Here is a 20,957-nt window from a genome sequence, read left to right on the forward strand (position 1 = left end):
TTGCTGATACTTAAATTAATATTGTTAAAGATAATATCATTTCTATGAAACCATGCATTCCACCAAATAAAAATAATCTTAATGAAATCATCTTTTGGAATTAAATCTTTGAGATAATTAAGTTTCGTTAGAAAACTTTGACTTGTAAAATTATCATAATTTGACAAAAACTCGTTGAAACTAATAATGTTCAGGTCTTGGATGACAGACTCAATCAAGGGACATTCGTAAAAGAAATGATCTTTGTTTTCACTAGGATTGTTGCACGGAATACAATGAGGTGGGACATCAATATGACTCTTGAGAAGTCTACTTTTCGTCGGAAGGCCGTCAACACAGGCTTTCCAAAGAAAAAATTTCAATTTTGGAGGAATATTTAATTTCCAAATCCACCGAAATTCACATTTGTCAAGAGTTTGATCGAACAAACCTTGCGCTAACCAATAGTAACATTTTTACTTGAATATGCGTGTGTTTGCCTGACTTTTAAAAGTATTTTCGGACTTAAAAACACTTTTTGGTCACACACACATCATTATTTAAAAGTTAAAGAAAAATTTCTCAAAAGCCAAAAAAACATTTTTTTAACCATAAAAAAAGAAACAGCAATTTGGTACTTCTACTTTTGAAAAACACTGTTAGAAAATTAAGTCTGAAAAATAAAAACTCATTTTCAACAAGTTAAGTCAAACATGCTCTATTTTATATACTTAAGGCTTGTTTTTTTGTACTTAAACTGTCTGAACTGAATTGAACTTATTGGAACTGAACTGAACTTAATGGAACTGAACTGAAAGTTAATTTATAAAAAGAAGAGCTAAACTGAACATAAACTAAACGGAGTATAAGTTTTCTACTAGTTTTTAGTCACTACCCATTGAGTCCCTGTAACACCCCCATACTCCAAGTGCCTTACCAGGACCACTCAGGTATAAGGATACTACCATCTCGGTTGCCCGAGGTACTGAATATCATAAGACAATAAAGAAACGTACTTTTAAAGTAATTATAGATTAAGTGATTACATGTTCAAACCCAAAACTAATTAAAGGAATTACAAGGTTCTCATACGGTCTACATCTAAACTATCAAAGCTACTAGACTTCGTCGACACAAATGGAAGACTTCTAACGCCACGTGATGACTCATCCCGGCTATCCATACGCGTCATATCACACACCGCTCAATAACTCTCACCACCCCGAATGGATCACCACGCTTTTAAAACATTTAAACGGGGTCAATACTAATCACACAATTCAATACATATATCAACAATAAGATAAACAGACAAATGAATCCATCACACACACACACACACCACCAACTCCCATCGTCTCAATCTTGACCGTCCACCGGACCCACCATGGGGGGACCGCAGCCCGTTCCCACCTAAGCCCCGCTCATCATACGAGCGATAACCCTGTCCATTAATGTGCACATCCCCTTTCGTGGCGGGTTCCACGAAGGGCGAAACTAGGGCGTGAGATCACTCCCGCAAGTGACCCCACTCAGCCGAGAACGCATCTCGAGAACCATCAACAACACAACCACAAACACCATTACAAACACAATCATCATATCAAGCAACTAACTACAAAGACATCACCAATATCCCATTATGGGACTAATACGAGTAGAAATCCTACCCGAAAGCACAACACGCAGACGGTATCTACAGCTGTATCAAAACGGCTCCTCTACGAATTCTCCTCCTATCATACAACACATAAAGACTACACATCACAAACTACACACCAAAACCCCCAATTCCTAAATTAGGGTTTAACCAATCTTAACAAAACATTATAAAAATTATATTAAAAGCTTACCCTCGACGCAGGGAACTCAACGATATGGATAACCACAAGAACCGACCGCTTTGAACTCCGGAATTGCTAAGGATGCGATTAGGAAGATGAACTGGTTGCTTTCTCTCTTAAACAGGGTTTTAGGTTTTGTAAAAGTGAATTAAAACAATGACGAATATGTTTAAATACCTTAATCGCATAATTAACAAAACCCGAGAAAACTCCCCGTAAAAACCGGACACTCGATCGAGTACCCAAGGTACTCGATCGAGTACCCCCTACTCGATCGAGTACCCCACTACTCGATCGAGTACCCAACAGTCGAAAACTATTTTATCTCGCAACCTACCCTTACTCGACAGAGTAAGGGCTACTCGATAGAGTACCCCAAGACTTATAAATACGGAGTATTACAGTCTTCCCTCCTTAAAAGGAACTTCGTCCCCGAAGTTCAACCCATACATAAAAACAACCATACAGACTCGACCAAGACACAACAACTTAGCTAAGGACTCAAGAACTCGACCGAACATAGAACATGAACTCTTAACACCCACTCCACCAACTATGTTTACTTCCACAACATGACTCACTATACCGTATCTACCACATATATATCTCTCACGATACCAACTCCATACATAACCAACTACCATCCTTTAATGCTGCTAGCTCGATAATATCATCAACTATCAAATCCAATACCAAGACACTCATAGACATCAAACGGGATGTTACATTCTACCACCCTTAAAAGGAACTTCGTCCTCGAAGTTTACTCACACTCGTAACCTCATCATCCAATCACAATACTAGCGAAATATTCTCACATTCCTAAACATCACGCTACTACAAGCACGGTCATGACCTTTAATAAAATCACCCACAATCACGAATCGATCTTTTATTCTACATCAAGACTCAACTTCCGAATATATTACCATATGTACAACCATCAAAATCTGTTTTATCGCATCCTACTCCTCTTAAGACAAATGTTACGTCCTCGTAACTCACTAATACCAAACCATATCTATATCTCATTACCCTCTGTACCACCACATGTCAAAGATAACCGTCTATAAACCAAACACTCACCATTCTTATATCCAAGGCTCCCATACATAAACATTTCCCATTCCTCAACTCATTCGGCAAAATAAGACCTAACCTATACCATAAACTCGTAGCAAATCACCATACCCACTCTTCATTATTACTGCCAAACAACATACCTCTCTACGTAAGGCACTTATCTCCCAGAAGCATAACTCACGGTCCGCACTCGTTACGTACACGCACACTAGATCCTCAAGTTCTTTCTTTCATTACCGCAAAATTCATACACAACTTAACATGACACTAATTTCCCCAACACCCTACACTCACTGTCTCAACAAAAGATTATGAACTACCCGCCGCTTTCAGCTCATTACAACACATGTTCCACGAATCATTTTCCATTACCATGTCTACCGATGTCTCATCAGAAAACAAGATCAAAATTACCGTAACAACCTCTCACAACCGTGTCCCATCAACAGATTATCACTATCCCACGACAACAACGAAACATATACAACTCTATTTCACATCATACTCTACCTCATTCCCAACTTAACCTAGTGAAGAAAACATGAATAAGCAAGACAACTCGTCTATCAAAGACAAACCGACACTCGCAGAGAGCAATATCAACCAAAACAACAATCTATGTATAATCGGTATGTACTTTCAAAACCCGAATCATAATCATCCCGCCTACTCCACCACAACCAGTGACGGCATCACAACACCGCCACCAACAACCACACCGTAGTGCGAAAATACCCGCATCACAACATTATGTGCCGTGCCCGGATCACCACCCGAGGCACCACAACCACACCGATAGACATCACAACTGCATACGATTCCCATAAATACTGACTGAGCATAACTTCTCAGACAAGAAAACTTACTCAAATCCACTTTATTAAATTACCACGCAACATATTATATGGATAAACAGATAAGCATCTCATGAACGTCATCTCTACCATTTCCCGGGATACACATGTGTTATCAATACACATAAAATTATAACTAGCCATGTCAAATCAATCAAATTATTACCTTTTTGGATATCATTCAATTAAATTACCGTGCCCAACATATATATTACAGAACATTCATAAAATAACTTTATAATTATCACACCATACCACTTCTTGTGAGGTCAGAACCTCACACAAACATTTACACAAATCACAGACCCGTAATCACAACCAACTAGTCAATCCTGACCACGTAAGTTACCACTCGAAAAAGGTTACCTGCTTTGCGAGTTTAACTCATATGCCCCTCATAACATATTCCCCCATTCGCACAACCATCACTTCCTGCCAAATATAACCATACCTTCACTATTCAACTAATAGCGTCCGCCTCATCTAACCACATCTTATACCCTCTCACAATCATACACAACAATCAGGTCCCTACCAAATCAACCTCTTTAGAATTGTTACCTTTCTAATATTCCATCACTCTTAACCATTAGTGATAACACCACAATGCCACCGCTGCTCGTATATAAAATCTCTTACACTCATATCAAAATAACATGGTTTTTTTCTCCTATTTTTGGTTAATATTGCAAATAACGAACATCAAACCCATCCACAAAATTACCTCAACATTATTCCCAAAGCTAACTTATTTGTATTGTCATCCAACTCTCCACCAAATATCTCGTATCGTGCCAATGCTCCACCAACTTCTTACTCCCTTAATTCCTCGAAACTCATTACCAATCATGTTGTCCTGAAACTCCTATATAACCTTTAGCTGACATCCTCGTGATACCATCACACATTTCGATGATTCCTTACCTTTATATCACATAGCTCCGGTGAACATTTTCCTCAGCTTACTTTTATCCTTCTTTTCTCTTTACACTCAATAATACCAATTAATAGTTCAACTCCTTATTCCTTCTAGCTAACTCTTTAGAAATCTGGTCACCCCTTCGTTGCTCCAAAACTCAGTTCCATTATTTTCTACCGACATCATCTCACTCTTTCTTCCCATGGATCTTCTCTTATTATGCTATCACGCATACTTGCCACTAATCTATCCATAGAACCAACGTTTAATGTTCAAACAATTGCATCTCCCTGTTTACATCTCTAGAAATCAGAATTCATTTAATACCGTTAATTACCCAAGGAACTCACACAGTAGTTTCATCTTTTAATAAACCTCCCAAACTCACTCACTGTCTACAACTACACCTCGTGACATGTCTCCACAAAGTTCACTATATATTACTCTTCTCAACCCCTTTAAACGAACTTTCACTATCTAAATCCATAACCCACACGACTCCTAACCATTTCCCTCCTTAACTCTTTACACATCTCAAGCTGCCACTATCCACATTCTTACTTTCAATCTTTTCATTCTCACGTTCATTATACTCACATCATCCCTTGTCTATATTCACTTATTTTTACATTACTCAACACACAATCATATCACTCATCCCGTCTCGCAAAACGTGCGCCATGCCTCAATAAACTATACCAATCTTCCTTTTCTTTTTCCACCATCTATCATAATCACATATAACTCATGTCCTCCCCACCGAACTCATACTCATCATAGTGCCACTCTTTACATCATAAGATTGGGTAACTTACGCTTCAGGACCAACACATACGTAAAACAATGCATAAAGAAGTAATACAACACCTTTGAATTAAACATAATATGCAACGAATGTCAAAAGACAAACATATGACCCGAAATACGCATATGACCTGCACAGACCCCACTCGATCGAATCAACCCCACTCGATCGAGTCATGCAGACTCGTGAATACTACCCGAATGTTATCTCACATACCCTAACGTACTATGCATTCATTATTATTTCAACATTATGATTACAACTACGCATTCAAATCTGCGCGACTCCTCATACAATTAACAAAATAATCTACTTCGTGTTATCAAGTGCCACGTTATAAATAACCATCATGCTTTTCATCCAATTCGTTATATAAAACACATATCATTGAACCTCTATTCTTCATGTTACCACTTACCAAAAGTCAAACATTACCATCTATCATGCTCATTTAACATTCAACTTTCAATCATGTATTACCCGCATGTTTTAAATTTTCATAACTTTTCATAACACAAACCACACCCATACACTACAAATCCTATTTCCATGTTGCTAATACAACAACATTACAAATCCACTTCATCACACATCATCATATACGAACTACTTTCTTTTTCTACCATATCATTCATCATTCTCATATACTTTTCCAACGATCCCAACCAACATGTCTACCAACTATCATGCAACATGCTTTCAACAAACCATATACAGCACAATTAACATACACGTCGCACATATACACACGGACTCCACGTTCCCATACCATGTGACTGGCTTAAGTATCATGGGGCCAAGATTTTGAAGTGAGGGCGCCTACTCACCCAAAACCTAGCATCAGCCGGGGCTCCCATTACACATACACCAGGTTCATTTTATTAGACTCCCTATGTTCATTATGTTCATTTGTTACAGTTCCAAAATCGTCGCTCTGATACCATTTGTAACACCCCCATACTCCAAGTGCCTTACCAGACCACTCGGGTATAAGGATACTACCATCTCGGTTGCTCGAGGTACAATATCATAAGACAATAAAGAAACGTACTTTTAAAGTAATTATAGATTAAGTGATTACATGTTCAAACCCAAAACTAATTAAAGGAATTACAAGGTTCTCATACGGTCTACAAACTAAACTATCAAAGCTACTAGACTTCGTCGACACAAATGGGAAGACTTCTAACGCCACGTGATGACTCATCCCGGCTATCCATACGCGTCATATCACACTCCGCTCAATAATCGCTCACCACCCCGAATGGATCACCACAGCTTTTAAAACATTTAAACGGGTCGTACTAATCACACAATTCAATACATATATCAACAATAAGATAAACAGACAAATGAATCGTCACACACACACACACACCACCAACTCCCATCGTCTCAATACGACCGTCCACCGGACCACCACGCGATGGGGGGACCGCACCGTTCCCACCTAAGCCCCGCTCATCGTACGAGCGATAACCCCGTCCATTAATGTGCACATCCCCTTTCGTGGCGGGTTCCACGAAGGGCGAAACTAGGGCGTGAGATCACTCCCGCAAGACCCCACTCACCGAGAAACGCATCTCGAGAACCATCAACAACACAACCACAAACACCATTACAAACACAATCATCATATCAAGCAACTAACTACAACACATCACCAATATCCCATTATGGGACTAATACCGAGTAGAAATCCTACCGAAAGCACAACACGCAGACGGTATCTACAATTTGTATCAAAACGGCTCCTCTACGAATTCTCCTCCTATCATACAACACATAAAGACTACACATCACAAACTACACACCAAAACCCCCAATTCCTAAATTAGGGTTTAACCAATCTTAACAAAACATTATAAAAATTATATTAAAAGCTTACCCTCGACGCAGGAACTCAACGATATGGATAACCACAAGAACCGACCGCAACTCCGGAATTGCTAAGGATGCGATTAGGAAGATGAACTGGTTGCTTTCTCTCTTAAACAGGGTTTTAGGTTTTGTAAAAGTGAATTAAAACAATGACGAATATGTTTAAATACCTTAATCGCATAATTAACAAAACCCGAGAAAACTCCCCGTAAAACCGGACACTCGATCGAGTACCCAAGGTACTCGATCGAGTACCCCCTTACTCGATCGAGTACCCCAGCTACTCGATCGAGTACCCAACAGGTCAGAAACTATTTTATCTCGCAACCTACCCTTACTCGACAGAGTAAGGGCTACTCGATAGAGTACCCCAAGACTTATAAATACGGAGTATTACAGTCCCTAAGACCCTCTAAGGGCCATTGGATGGACTCTATGGATGGTTGAGATGAAATTGATTAAGGGTTATTAAAAAGAAAAGGAAAAAAATATGGATCGTTGGATTGAGATGGATGGTTGGGATTGAAAAAAAAAAAAATTAATTATCACTAATCAAATTTCTATACACGAATTAAATTTTCTTTCTCTCTCTAGCCCCTAATTAATCAGTTTTGAGTTTCAGATTTAATGAGTGTAAATGTAATGTTGTATGAGTTTTACAAGTGTAACTCTAACATTTTACGAGTGTAACTTTGAAGTTTTTTTAGTGTAATTTTTATTTTTTTATGACGGAAAATTTGAATTTATATAATTTAACATTTTACGAGTGTAACTTCGGTGTTTTACGAGTGTAAATGTAATATTTTAAGAGTGTAATTTTGAATTTTTTGTGACGGAAAATTTGAATTTATATAATATCATTTTAGGAGTGTAACTTTGATGTTTTACGAGTGTAAATGTAATATTTAAGAGTGTAAATTTGATTTTTTGTGACGGAAATTTTGAATTTATATAATTTTAACATTTTACGAGTGTAAATTTGATGTTTTACGAGTGTAAATGTAATATTTTAAGAGTGTAAATTAGATTTTTTTGTGGCGGAAATTTTGAATTTATATAATTTTAACATTTTACGAGTGTAACTTTGATGTTTTACGAGTGTAAATCTAATACTTTAAGAGTGTAAATTTGTTTTTTTGTAGGCAATTTTCTATATAGAAATTTGAATTTATATAATCTTAACATGTTACGAGTGTAAATTTGATGTTTTACGAGTGTAAATGTAGTTTTTTAAGTGTAAATTTGAAGGTTTGCGAGTGTAAATTTGAAGGTTTACGAGTGTAAACTTTAGTCCAACCACCAACAAACACCACCACTGTCGTCCTCCACCACCAACTCATACCCACAAAAAGATCTATAGTAGATCTTACAAAAATACAAAAAAATGAGATATTTGACGAGTGTAACCGTAAGGAAATAAGAGTGTAACTCTAAAGCAATACGAGTGTAACTGTAAAGCAATACTAGTGTAAAGTTAAAGAAATATGAGTGTAAATTTAATAAAATATGAGTGTAAGTGTAAATCTGAAATGAGTGTAACTTTAATATAATACAAGTATAAATATGAAAAATGAGTGTAATTTTAAAGAAATAAGAGTGTAACTTTAAAGAAATAAGAGTGTAAATGTAAAGAAATACGAGTGTAAATGTAAACAAATACGAGTGTAAATGTAAACAAATACGAGTGTAAATCTCGAACAATAACAATAACACCAACGAATATTAACAACTAACTTTATTATGAAACTTAAAATAAAAATAAAAACAGATCTTAAAAAGACAAAGTATCTATTTTATAGATCTAAGAATAAAAGTAGATCTAAAAATTTTAAAAACGCTTTTCGAGTGTATCTATTTTGAAGATTTAATAAGAATAAAATAAAAGTATCTCACAATATAAAAGAAGACGAATTTTTAAAAGAGGAGATTTGAAAAATATAAAACAAGACGATACAAAAAAAAAAAACGTTTAAATCTGAAAAAAAGCAGGAAACACAAAATCTGAAAACGAGAGACAAAAAAACAAACAAAAAACAAAACGACCACATCCACCACCACTCCCTAAAGCCGCGGTATAGGAGGTTGGCGGCAGAGAAATGAGGGAAGCGACGACGGGAGAGGGAGCAGCAGGACCGCAGGAGTGGACTACCACCAAACAACCACCAATGACCCAGAAAAAACGAGATCTAAAAGGTCTAGAGAAAAATCGAGATCTGGTGGTGGAGGGCGACAGAGGAAGAGGCGTTAGGTGGTGTTAGGTGGTTAGTGGGGTCAGTTGCGGCTTGCCGGTGGTGGGACGTTGTGGGGAGGCCTGACGTCGCTGGTGTGGAGGACGACTTTCGTCGTGGTGCTCGTGAAGGAGAGAGGTGGTGAGGCGAGGGAGGTCGTGGTATTGTTGTGAAGGGAGGGGCGTCATATTTGGCCGGAAAAGAGAAGAGGATGAGGTGGCAGTGGTGGTTTGTGGTTGTGTCAGGGGTTGTGGGCGAGGGAGGCCGTGGTGTTGTTGCGAAGAGAGGGGCGTCAGATTTGGCCGGAAAAGGGAAGAGGAGGAGGTGGCAGTGGTAAGTTGTGGTTGGGTCGGTGGTTGTGGGTGATGGAGGAAGAGAGAAAAGAATGAGAATTGAAGGAATGAGAGAGAGAGAGAGAGTGAGTTGTGTGAGATGTGTGAGATAAGTGAGTGGAAGAAAAAATTATATATAGTAAATTAGGTTTTAATTAGAGTGAATTAGTGAGTGTAGAGAGGGAGTGGATTAAATTAGGTATTAATCACCTTTGATCTTAGCCATCCACCCTCCTCTTCTCAGTGGCTTGGATGGGGACTTATGGACTCAAGGATTTTGGGTGGACTCATTAGATCTCATTTATATATATATATATATATATATATATATATATATATATATATATATATATATATATATATATATATATATATAGAGGAAGGATCAAGTGAGTCCACCAAAAAGCATTGAGTCCCTAAGTCCTCTTAGGAGCCATTGAAAAGATAAGATGGAGGGTTGAGATTGAAGGGGAAAAGGGAGGGATTAATGCTAAATGGAGGGGATTGAAGCTAATTAATCACTTTCCCTCACTACCTCCACTAATCAACCACTAATTTTACTATATAACATTTATTTTTCACTCACTTCTCTCTCATCTCACACAATTATCATTCCTCCCATCTCTCTAAAAATAAAAAACATTCAATTCCTCTCAAAAATCCAACAAAAATAAAAAACCAAATAATTCAAAAAAATCAAAAAAAAAAATTTCCCCCTCATCAGTCATCACCCGCCACCACCACGACACACCACCATCCACCCACACACCCGTCACCACCACTCCCCGTGACAACCACACACGACCCGACCAAAAACGCCACACACAACCAACTCCCTCCCTTTTTCTTCAGATCTGAGCCCCCGACAACAACCTCCCTCACCCGACTCCCTAACCGACCTCCCTCACTCGACTCCTCCCTCGAACACACCACCACCACCGCCTCCGCCTCCTTCAACCACCACCCTCACGCACCACAGCAACCACCACCTTCCCCTGCTTTTTCGAACACACCACCACCCTCACGCACCACACCAGCCACCACCTTCCCCTGGTTTTTCGAACACACCACCACCACCGCCTCCTTCAACCACCACCCACAGCAACCGCTACTTCCTCCTTTCTTTTTTCAGATCTGACCTCCTTTCTTTCTCTCTTTCTCGTTTTCCTTTTATTTTTTTTATTTTTTTTTTAAGATCTGATAACAACTAGTTGTGTAGATGTGTATTTGTGTTTTGTTTTGTAGTTGTTGTGTTGTTTTTGTAAATCTAACATGTCGTGCGATTTTGTGCTTTTTTTTTTTTTTTTTTTTCTCTGTTTCTCATTTCCCTTTTTTTTTTATGTTTTTTTGTGTTTTTTTTTTCTTATTTGTGTTTAAAGACAATTACCACATTTTATTCTTATATCTAAAAAAATATATAGTAGATTATTGAAAAATAATCATATTGTCATGTTTTTTATTATTAGATCTAATAAATATATTTATTTTCATATTTACACTCGTATTCTATACATTTTTGTCAGATTTACACTCCTAATTCTTTAAATTTACACTTGTATCTCCTCACATTTACACTTGTTTTTATTTAAATTTACACTTGTATCTCCTCACATTTACACTCGTATTTCTCTTAAATTTACACTTGTTGTAATACCCCGTATTTTATATAATAAATTAAATGGATATTATATAATTAATTAAACGGATATTATTATATATTAATTATTATACATTTTATATTGCCAATTAAGTCGGGTAAATTATTGAGTCGATAATTTCATTAAGTTATTTTATTTAACCCGCGTTATATCGATATAAGTTAATTGAGACGGTTTTATATGGAATTCGAAATGTGAGCTAATCAATTGAGTGCCCAATAACCTGTCCACCCATTTAACCCTAAGCCCAACTAAACACTAACCCTAACCCTAAACCTAATAGTATCCCTAATCCCTCAACAGTCAACCCGCCTCCCTCCTCTCATTCACTCAACCCGCCTCCCTCCTTTCTTCAACACCAATCTCGGCCTTTCACGCATAGGGAGAGAGAGAGAGAGAGGTCGTGGGTGATGACAGTGCAGCAAGGAAGAGCTAGGGGCGGTTGTCAAGGTTCATAGGCGGCCGTGGTGGCTGTTGTGGTGGCGGAAAAAGTAAGTGTTTAACCTCCCTCCTCTGTTTTCGAATTGATGTCGGGTTTTTGGGGGTGGTTGCGTGTCTGATAGAGACGTTTAAGGTGGTGGTTGATGGGGTGTAGGAGTAGTGTGGTGAGTGGCGAGTAACTTGGTGGTTGTTGGGGTGGTTGTAGGTGGTTAGGGTGGCGAAAGCAGGACATCGAGTAAGGGGGCAAAACAAAGTTGGTTATTGATTTTCAGACGGGTTTAGATGGGTAGCTTTGGGGTGGTGCCACCGTCGACTAGGGGGAGGTCGACAAGGTGGTGCTAGGTTGTCTGTGTGCGTGGGTTGGTGGCGAGTCGAATGGTGGTTGTTTGGCGGGGGGTAGTTGTGGGTTGCGGTGGTGGTCGGGGTTGAGAACGAGAGGTGTTGGTGATGCGTGGTGGTGAACCAGGCCAAATGGCGGCTTTGGTTTGAACCGCCGGCGGCAGTCGACCCCAGTGGGGGTGGTTGTCGGTGGCTGGGTTGAAGTGGGGACCACGACTGGTGGTTGTCGCGGTGGTATAGGTGGTGCGTGAGGAGAGTGGGTGCGTGTGAAGGGGGTACGGGCTGTTTTGGTTTTGAAACGGGTTTTTCATGGTTTAATCGTTACATTTCGTAATGGGTCGTATTGTAAATTAATTAATTAATTCCCGAGTGCATTAAAATAATTAAAGACGGGTTTGAGTCGGGATGTTTGAATTGTTTAAAGTTGATTCGGGTATTTCTTAAATCATATAATTCGTTTAATCTTTTATTTATCATATTAGTTATTTAATTTAATTCCCGAGTCTCTTAAATAAATTATTCCCGAGACATTAAATAATTTATTTAATTTAATCCCCGAGTCGTTTAAATAATTAGAGATGGACTTTGAGTCGGATCGGTTAAAATGGAAAGTTACTATATCTGGAAAGTTTCTATTTTGGGAGATTTCTATATTTAGTAGTTAGTAATTATAAATATTATAATTGTTCTAGGTGACGGATTCGTGAAGGATCGATAATCAAATTCATTACTTTATTTTCGGATCGCTTGAATCGCTTAATTGGATTTGTTTGGCACTTGAGCTAGGGAAATACACTTGTCCTATTATCGTCATTGTTGAATTATGTTGACTTGATTCCTGGTTGTTGCTTTACGTTATCATTTATATTCGGAAAGGTGATTGACTGATTTGATCGTATTGAGCATGATATCACAACATCGGGTAATCGGCATGATTTTATGATTCGTCAGTTCATTGATTATATATATATTGCATCACTTTCTTTTGAGCATTCATATGCATTGGAGATGGAGGATGTGGTGGTGATGTGGTGTGATGATGATGATGTTGTGATAAGGCCCAGGCGGGTTCTGCAGACTTCCCTGGTGTCCTCACCGTTGAGTGGATGGATCGGCCGATATATAGTCTACCGGGGATCGGTATGGTGGGCGTTCAAGGGGGTATGAGATGTGTGTGATGAGTTGAGATGGAGATGGAGGTGACGGAGTATCATGCATATCATATTTTATTGTTTTATTGTTTTCCCTACTCAACCTCGTGGTTGACCCTGTGTATTCGTGAACACCTGTGATGGACCGTTTTATGGGGAGCAGACTTGACAGGTTTAAGAGATAGAACGGGAGCTGGATGGACGTGAGACATTGGATCAGACGACTTAGTAGCTAGATCATCATCTAGAAGACTTTCACTTTTATTTATGTTAGTTCTTGTAATTTGACGTAAAGAGGTTTTGTAATAATTAAGTTAAAATATTATATAAATTGCCTTGGAGTTTAATTTGTTATTCACTACCTCGAAACCGAGATGGTAACATCCGTTTTATTAGGGAATGTCTTGACGCGGACTTCTTTTATAAACCGGGGTGTTACAAAGTGGTATCGTGAGCGAACGATCCTCAGGCCTAAACCAATGAGCCCAATGAACATAGGATGTGTCTAAATAAAATGAACCCCGGGATAGAACTGTTAGGAGCACACTAAGGTAAGGTATGAGTTAGGGGCCCCCTCACACCGAACCAGTGGTCCTCTCAGTTGAACCGGAAACCATGAGTGTATACGAGAGAAAGGGTAGAATAGTTGCCTAAGGTTGAACCTGAAATTCATATATCGTTGCCAAAGTGTTAACTGATTGATATATTGATTATCGCATAAAAGAGTTGATGTATACTTTGAGACCCATATGTTCTAACCATTCTGCAGGACAACGCTACGGTAAGTAAATTGTATGAATGATGTGTTGATAGCACTACTATGAATAAGTAATATGCGGTTATGTGATCCCAAAGCCATGCTAGTATAGTATTGTGATAGTAATTAGAAACACTATTGAATTGCACGTTTATAGTCATAGCAATCGTGATTAGATGTACGGAGTAGATCGAGATGCGAAGGGATTCTATGGGATAGATGATTACGTAAGTACAATGTGAGATTTAAGTTAGGATGGATTAGGATCGATAGTATAGTTGTAAGAATTGGGACATAGAAATGAATGACCTAGTGATAGAACTCGTTTTGGTTGATGTTACTCTTTAATTGACCTTACTGCCATTTCTTCTCTGTTTATTACCCATGGATGAAAATTTTACGAAAGATAGCCCGTGAGTTAGTGTTCATTTGACGTTGGTTTCACGCTTATAGGATATACGGATTAGGAGTAATAAATATTTTAGTAAGCTGTGGTTAGGAAGTTTCTGTGCAGTGATGTTTGACCAATGATTTTATAAAATCCTCACTTAAATTATATTAATAATTTTCTCATAATTCCAACTCCATCGATCGGAAGATTCGCATATATTTTCAAATTGATAAGCCACGAAAAATCATGATGTCTCTATATTAAATAATAAGTTTTGCAAACTGACCCAAAATTTTAGACCAATTGCTGTCACATGTTTGTTTGGACCAACTAAGTTGTAAAATTCTTTAAAAATGGAATTCTTATGCTTTAGACCCAATTATTTTTCCCCTGTGTTTTTAATTCTCCGTGTTTTATAAAAGTAATATGAATCAAGTTTTAATCGAGCAATTATTCATTCGTGATCTTTGAGAGTTACAACGTGAATCATGACTTGTAAAATGTGTATTCTAGGTTGAGTTTTCATACATTTGTTTGGTTAATTCATGAGCTTTAATAATGTGAATTTATAATGTTTTATATGACGACAGTAGCACGCATGTTCAGTAATTATGTATCTTAACAAGTGACAAAAATTTAAAACTTAGTTGATAACATGGTTGGCATGATAGTATGAGTAAAAATTGGATAGCTTAATTTGATTTTAATCGAGGGTGAAATATTTTATATGAGTCCAGTTGTTTGCATATTTTATATACGTTTGGCATGTTGGAATATCTTTGGTGTGTTCATCATATTTGCATAGTGGTCAGATATATATATAAATATAAAACCATATTGTCATATTCGTGTAAATTGATGACGTTAAAAGTTAATTTGATTTTTCTAATATACTCGCATGAATATTTACAATAATTTTGTTTAAAAGTTTACACATGGATGGTAGTAATGAGTGTGTCTAAATGTTCACACGTGTAGGATGTTGTAGACACCTCAAAATGTCTACCGGCCTTGCGAACACCCGATGATGAGGCCCTTATTTAATTCGGAATGAAACTTACTTGAATTTGACATAAGGTTATTCATGCTCAAAATTGACCCAAAAACCAACCATTTTATTACCAATCCATTTCGATAATTTACCACATTTTTAATCCACTTAATTGATTATGGGAGTACTATTTTTTATATTAACGGCATGAACACATTCATTTAGCAGCTGACATTTAATTGGGCCTACTGGATAATAATTTAAAGGCAACCCACCTTATATACAATGGGCTATACTAGATATGTTGAAAATTAGTAAAGCAAATAAGGCCATAAAATTGTGTCCAACTTGTTTACGTTGCATGGCCCTCTTTTTGTAATATGAAGGCCCAATTTCAGTAACACGCAACATACGGCACATGTCCGAAGGAGCTACGGAAAGATTTAAGTATTTGATGTGGCATGGGATATGAATAAGCGTCCTAGAGTTATTGGTAGTAACAATGCTAGACGTACTACAATTCCAAAGGCAACAAGATACACGTCCGTATAAAAATTCTATCATACAAAAAGTTTCCAATATGGTCAAATACTCCGTCTTAACTAGTATAAATACTCCCCTTTCCTCCCTTATTCAACACACAGAAAATTCATAAAAATATACTACCTTTTCAGAAATACTATTCCATACAAAATACTACCTTCCCAAAATACCCTCACATACATACACCCATCCTATTTTGAGCATAAAGACGCCCTAAAGTCCGTTCGAGTAAGCTAATTGTTGAAACGCCGTATCCAGGTAGGCCTGAGGGTGTCATATCTATTCTTTCTTATATTATCGTAATTTAGCTTTCGTTGTTTGTAAATAATTTGTATAAAATTGTATAATTAACCTTTCTTTCGTTAAATTTCACAAATATATAATATTACAAATAAATAGTAGAGGCCGTCAGTTTGATGGGCGATCCGGGTGCCTAACACCTTCCCTGATCGTACCTTTACCCCCGAATCCGCAATCTTTGGTTCAGGCCGGAGTGACGGATCAGTCCCCATTCCAGGGATCAAAGGGGACTTTTCCGTTAAATTTGTTTTTGTATGTTTTTTATAAAACCTACTGGCGACTCCACTTATTACTCATATTTCAAAAAGGAGATTTTTTCAGGGATCTCACAGTGGCGACTCCGCTGGGGACTTAATAAGTGGGTAAGACTTGAAATTTATTTGTATAATTATATATTTGACTTGTGTGGAAGACGATTTACTATGTAATTCGTTTCCTATCATGTAACCATGTATGTATGTCATATGCACGTACCACTTATTTGAAAATTTCCACGGATCGACTTGCGTGTTTCAACCTAAGCAAGGATAGGATTGTTTAGTAGTACTGTTTGTTTACACGTAAAATCCAATGCTCATGCTGTTTTACCACTTTATTCCTCATGTATGGAATCTTATGCTTACTTTTATCGTATTTTTTTGTCAATTGTATTATTATACGCATGTTTATTGAAAAGACAAAAAAGGTGTAGGCTCCCCGTTAGCCAATATTACGCCATTTAAGCTACCCTATTCACCCTCGGTAAAGTATGTTGTATACTTAGAAGGTCCATTCGACCGACTAAGCCTTACACATATTTTCCACCTCATGACGTCGCGTTTTGGCAACTCGTCTGGTCCATATGACTGGGGGAGCACAAAAGCGAGAGATACCCTCGGGTATTTTAATGTTGTGAGTACCCAATTTCCTACCCACAAACCTAACCATAGATCCCGTAGAACCTTTGTTAGGTAATGTTATGCATGTCCTGTTTGTTATAATCTTACCTCGTATTAATAATTAGCAAAAAAAAATAAAGAAAAAAAGGTTTAACATGTACACACAAAAGTGCGTCTCAAATAACAATAACCTCAGTCCGTCGCAACGTACATATACACTAAAACCTTGGAATGAGTCCTTACATACTTAGGTTTCAACATGTAGATATAAAAAGCATCACGTGTACGCTAAACCATGTCCTAACATCTCGCATATCGCATCGTTAGTAGGCCGTCACCGCAGTCCTCAGCATCTGCTTGCATAAGTCTTCCTACCCTCATTAGCTATTACATTCATCAGTCTTGCATGCACACATAATTTAAACACTTAGGGAGGCATCATAGGACGTACACAGGCATATCCATTCATCGATCAGCTTAACTGGTCTTGCATTCCATTAGTCCAAAGATGTGTCCGTTAAATCGGTCTGTCGTAATAAAAAAAATTAGTTCAGTCCGTCAGTTGCGCGTCAAAAACAATACTAGCACATATAGTACCATTCCAGTGCACTAATAGGTAATAATCCAGTGAGCATGTAAAACATTCAGGTCTTAGCTAGTATTAGATACATGTACATTCAATGTACTCCATTCTAGTCCTGTTATAATAGAAATAAAATTTATTTTCTAAAGGCTACTATGTCATGATCCAGGATAGGGGGGCGTAAAAAAGACCCAAACTTAGTAGTCACTCCAGCTTGGGGACGAGAGAAAGGTACAGGGAGACTAATTAGTATACCGCAAGCCGTACTTGTAACCCAACCGCCAGTCACCATGTCGCTCGAAGAATCAGTCAAAGACCTTAAGAATGCTCTATCCATTTTGACCGACCGATTGTCATCCATAGAAGACAAAATCAAGGATGACGGTAGTGGTGAGGATGACCTAACCAAAAAGCTCAAGGACATGGAGAAACTTATCAAAAGAAACACTAAGTACGCTGACCTACTCGATGTTGAATGTAACATGCCGAACATGCGAGGCAGACTACCTCCTAAATTTACGACCGCTGACCTACCAAAATTCAAGGGTACCGAGCATCCAGCTCACCACCTCAGGAGTTTTGTGCAAGCAATGGCCTTAAAAGAAGTAGATGCATCAGTTTTTCCGGCTATTTTTCCTTCCACTCTAGAAGATGTAGCCCGGAGTTGGTTTTTCTCCCTAGATCCTACACGTGTATCTAACTGGGAAGACATAAAAAAGGAATTTCTGACACAATACTCCAGCAATGCAGACTTATTGATCACAAGGCGGGATTTAGAAGTTACGAAACAAACTGAGAAAGAAGGTTTTACAGATTTCTTAGCCCGATGGAGGAATAAAGCTGCAAAAATGATTGAAAGACCGCCCGAAGCCGAACAGGTGGATATTTTTGTGAAAAATTTACGGGAACCTTATAAGTCACACCTGCGATATGCAGGCATTGAATCCTTTGCTCGGCTAAACAAGATTGGTATACAAATAGAGGATGATGTTGTCGAGTCTACTGCCAAAAATCAGACCAAAGTTTGCTTTAAAGATAAGAAAAATTTTGCTTCAACTTCTAAAGGAGGGGATATAGTGAATACTGTGGAACAAAAACCAAGGAGGGAGTTCACTGATCTAGGGATGAGCTTATCACGAGCACTCGACCGATTAATTAAGGAAGGATATATAAAACCTATAGGACCCACTCCAGATCCAGCCAACAAAAGTCCAAAATGGAGAGAAAATGAATATTGCAAATATCACAGAGGCAAAGGGCATGATACGGATTATTGCTTCACCTTAAGGAATGCTATCCAAAATTTGATTGATAATCGCACTATCCCGTTACCCAAAGCAGCTCGAAAGCCAAATAATAATAAAAATCCACTCGGAGACGTTAAGCCATCTCACCGATGACTCCGTTTATACCGACCCGACTCGGTTTATATCGATGTTATGGGTTTATGGGTGAGTGATGAGGAAGATGAATGGGAAGATGATGATACGACTCATGATATTTGGGGTGATGAAGAACATGAGTCCCGTGACATTTGGGCGGACAATGAAAGTGAAGACAACACGATAATGAACCCGACCAAAATAATGTACAACATCGACTCGCTCGGGTAGGCACTATAAGCCTCCTGACGCAAGCCCATCCCAGGCCATGCAAAATAAAGAAGGGGAAAATAAAAATGCACAGGAAGATGATGCTCTCATTAAGTTATTCAAGAAATTAAAAGTGACATTCTTGTTTGGGACTTATTATGCAACTCATTGGATCACGACAAGCTATTCTAAATGCATTGACAAGTATGAGTGTCCCATCCGAAACTACTCCTACTTTGAATTGGCCGATTATTTGACAACGGACGAGAGGCGCCCGTGGTCACATTCTCGATAAAGATTTACCCCGAGGGGTATAAAGCATAATAAGGCACTCCACCTAACTACACTATGCAACAAAAAATATGTGCCCCTCTCACTAGTTGATAATGGATCGGCAAAACCTATGCCCACTCGAAACAGCCCAAGCTTTAGGCTTTGAAGAAAAAGACTTTAAGAAGACTAATCGGATTGTTCGTGCATATGACAACACACGTAGAGACGTATTGGGGCCGTTAACAACTAATATAACTCTGGACCCATAGAAAAGAAAGTCACGTTTACGGTGATCGACATACCGCCATATAACCTTCTTCTGGGAAGGCCGTGGCTTCATGAGCTTAATGCCGTATCTTCATCTCTCGCATCAAAAAGTCAAAATGATAATTCAAGGTTCGGTAATTACTCTAGATGCATCACCCGCCGAGTTGAAATCACACCCAATCCAAGATTGCAAGTTAACCATGGTGAAGATGACGTAGACCTATGGGGTTTCAACGAAGAGGTCGCTTTCATAGAAGACGAGTCACAACCCATTGATAAAAAAATTATCCCCTATTATGCAAATACTACTGTGAACTTAATAATGAAAAACAGCGGCTACGTGCATGGGACAACACTTGGTAAGACTCCCAAAAGGGCATCCGACCCTTCGCTTAACCGAATCAAACACGACCTCTTCGGTTTAGGGTTTCAGCCATCCAAGAAAGAAATAAGAGAAGCATTGACAAAAAGAATGAAGGAAAAAGCTGCTAAGAGAGACAATAGACCTACAAATCAAACAATAGGTGCATATCCACACACATTAAATGGACAATTTGTCAAAGAAGGTGATTATTTTCCATATTTTAACTTTCCAGAACCATTCTTTGTCGAAAAGACAAAACAAAAAGTTCCCTGGTTGAAATATTTGAGGATCATTTTTTTTTATGAGGAGGCACTTCCCCTCCCATTAAAAATGCCAACCGAAGATTGGATTCCAAAAACAAATAATAATGCCTTTGGTTTACTCTTTGGACAGCACCCATAAAACACTCGAGACCATTTTGTCATGGCACTTCAAGACAAAGAACTTTGACCCTTCTAAGCTAATCACAACCCATTGCAACAATAACATAGAGCATGGATGGCG

General features: G+C 38.2%; 1 protein-coding gene across 1 annotated transcript; it reads left to right on the forward strand.

The window, feature by feature from the left end:
- Nucleotides 1-18,247: 18,247 nt before the first annotated feature.
- On the forward strand, nucleotides 18,248-19,357 carry LOC141631211 (uncharacterized). Its single transcript, XM_074443912.1, has one exon. It carries the CDS (start codon nucleotides 18,248-18,250, stop codon nucleotides 19,355-19,357), a length of 1,110 nt encoding a protein of 369 aa, XP_074300013.1.
- The last annotated feature ends 1,600 nt before the right edge of the window (nucleotides 19,358-20,957 follow it).

Source organism: Silene latifolia, chromosome Y, assembly GCF_048544455.1.
Source record: "Silene latifolia isolate original U9 population chromosome Y, ASM4854445v1, whole genome shotgun sequence".
NCBI classification, from domain to species: domain Eukaryota; kingdom Viridiplantae; phylum Streptophyta; class Magnoliopsida; order Caryophyllales; family Caryophyllaceae; genus Silene; species Silene latifolia.

What these genes read in the sequence shown, in the direction of transcription:
- LOC141631211 (XM_074443912.1), top strand. Translation starts at nt 18,248, where the DNA reads ATGTCGCTCGAAGAATCAGTCAAAGACCTTAAGAATGCTCTATCCATT.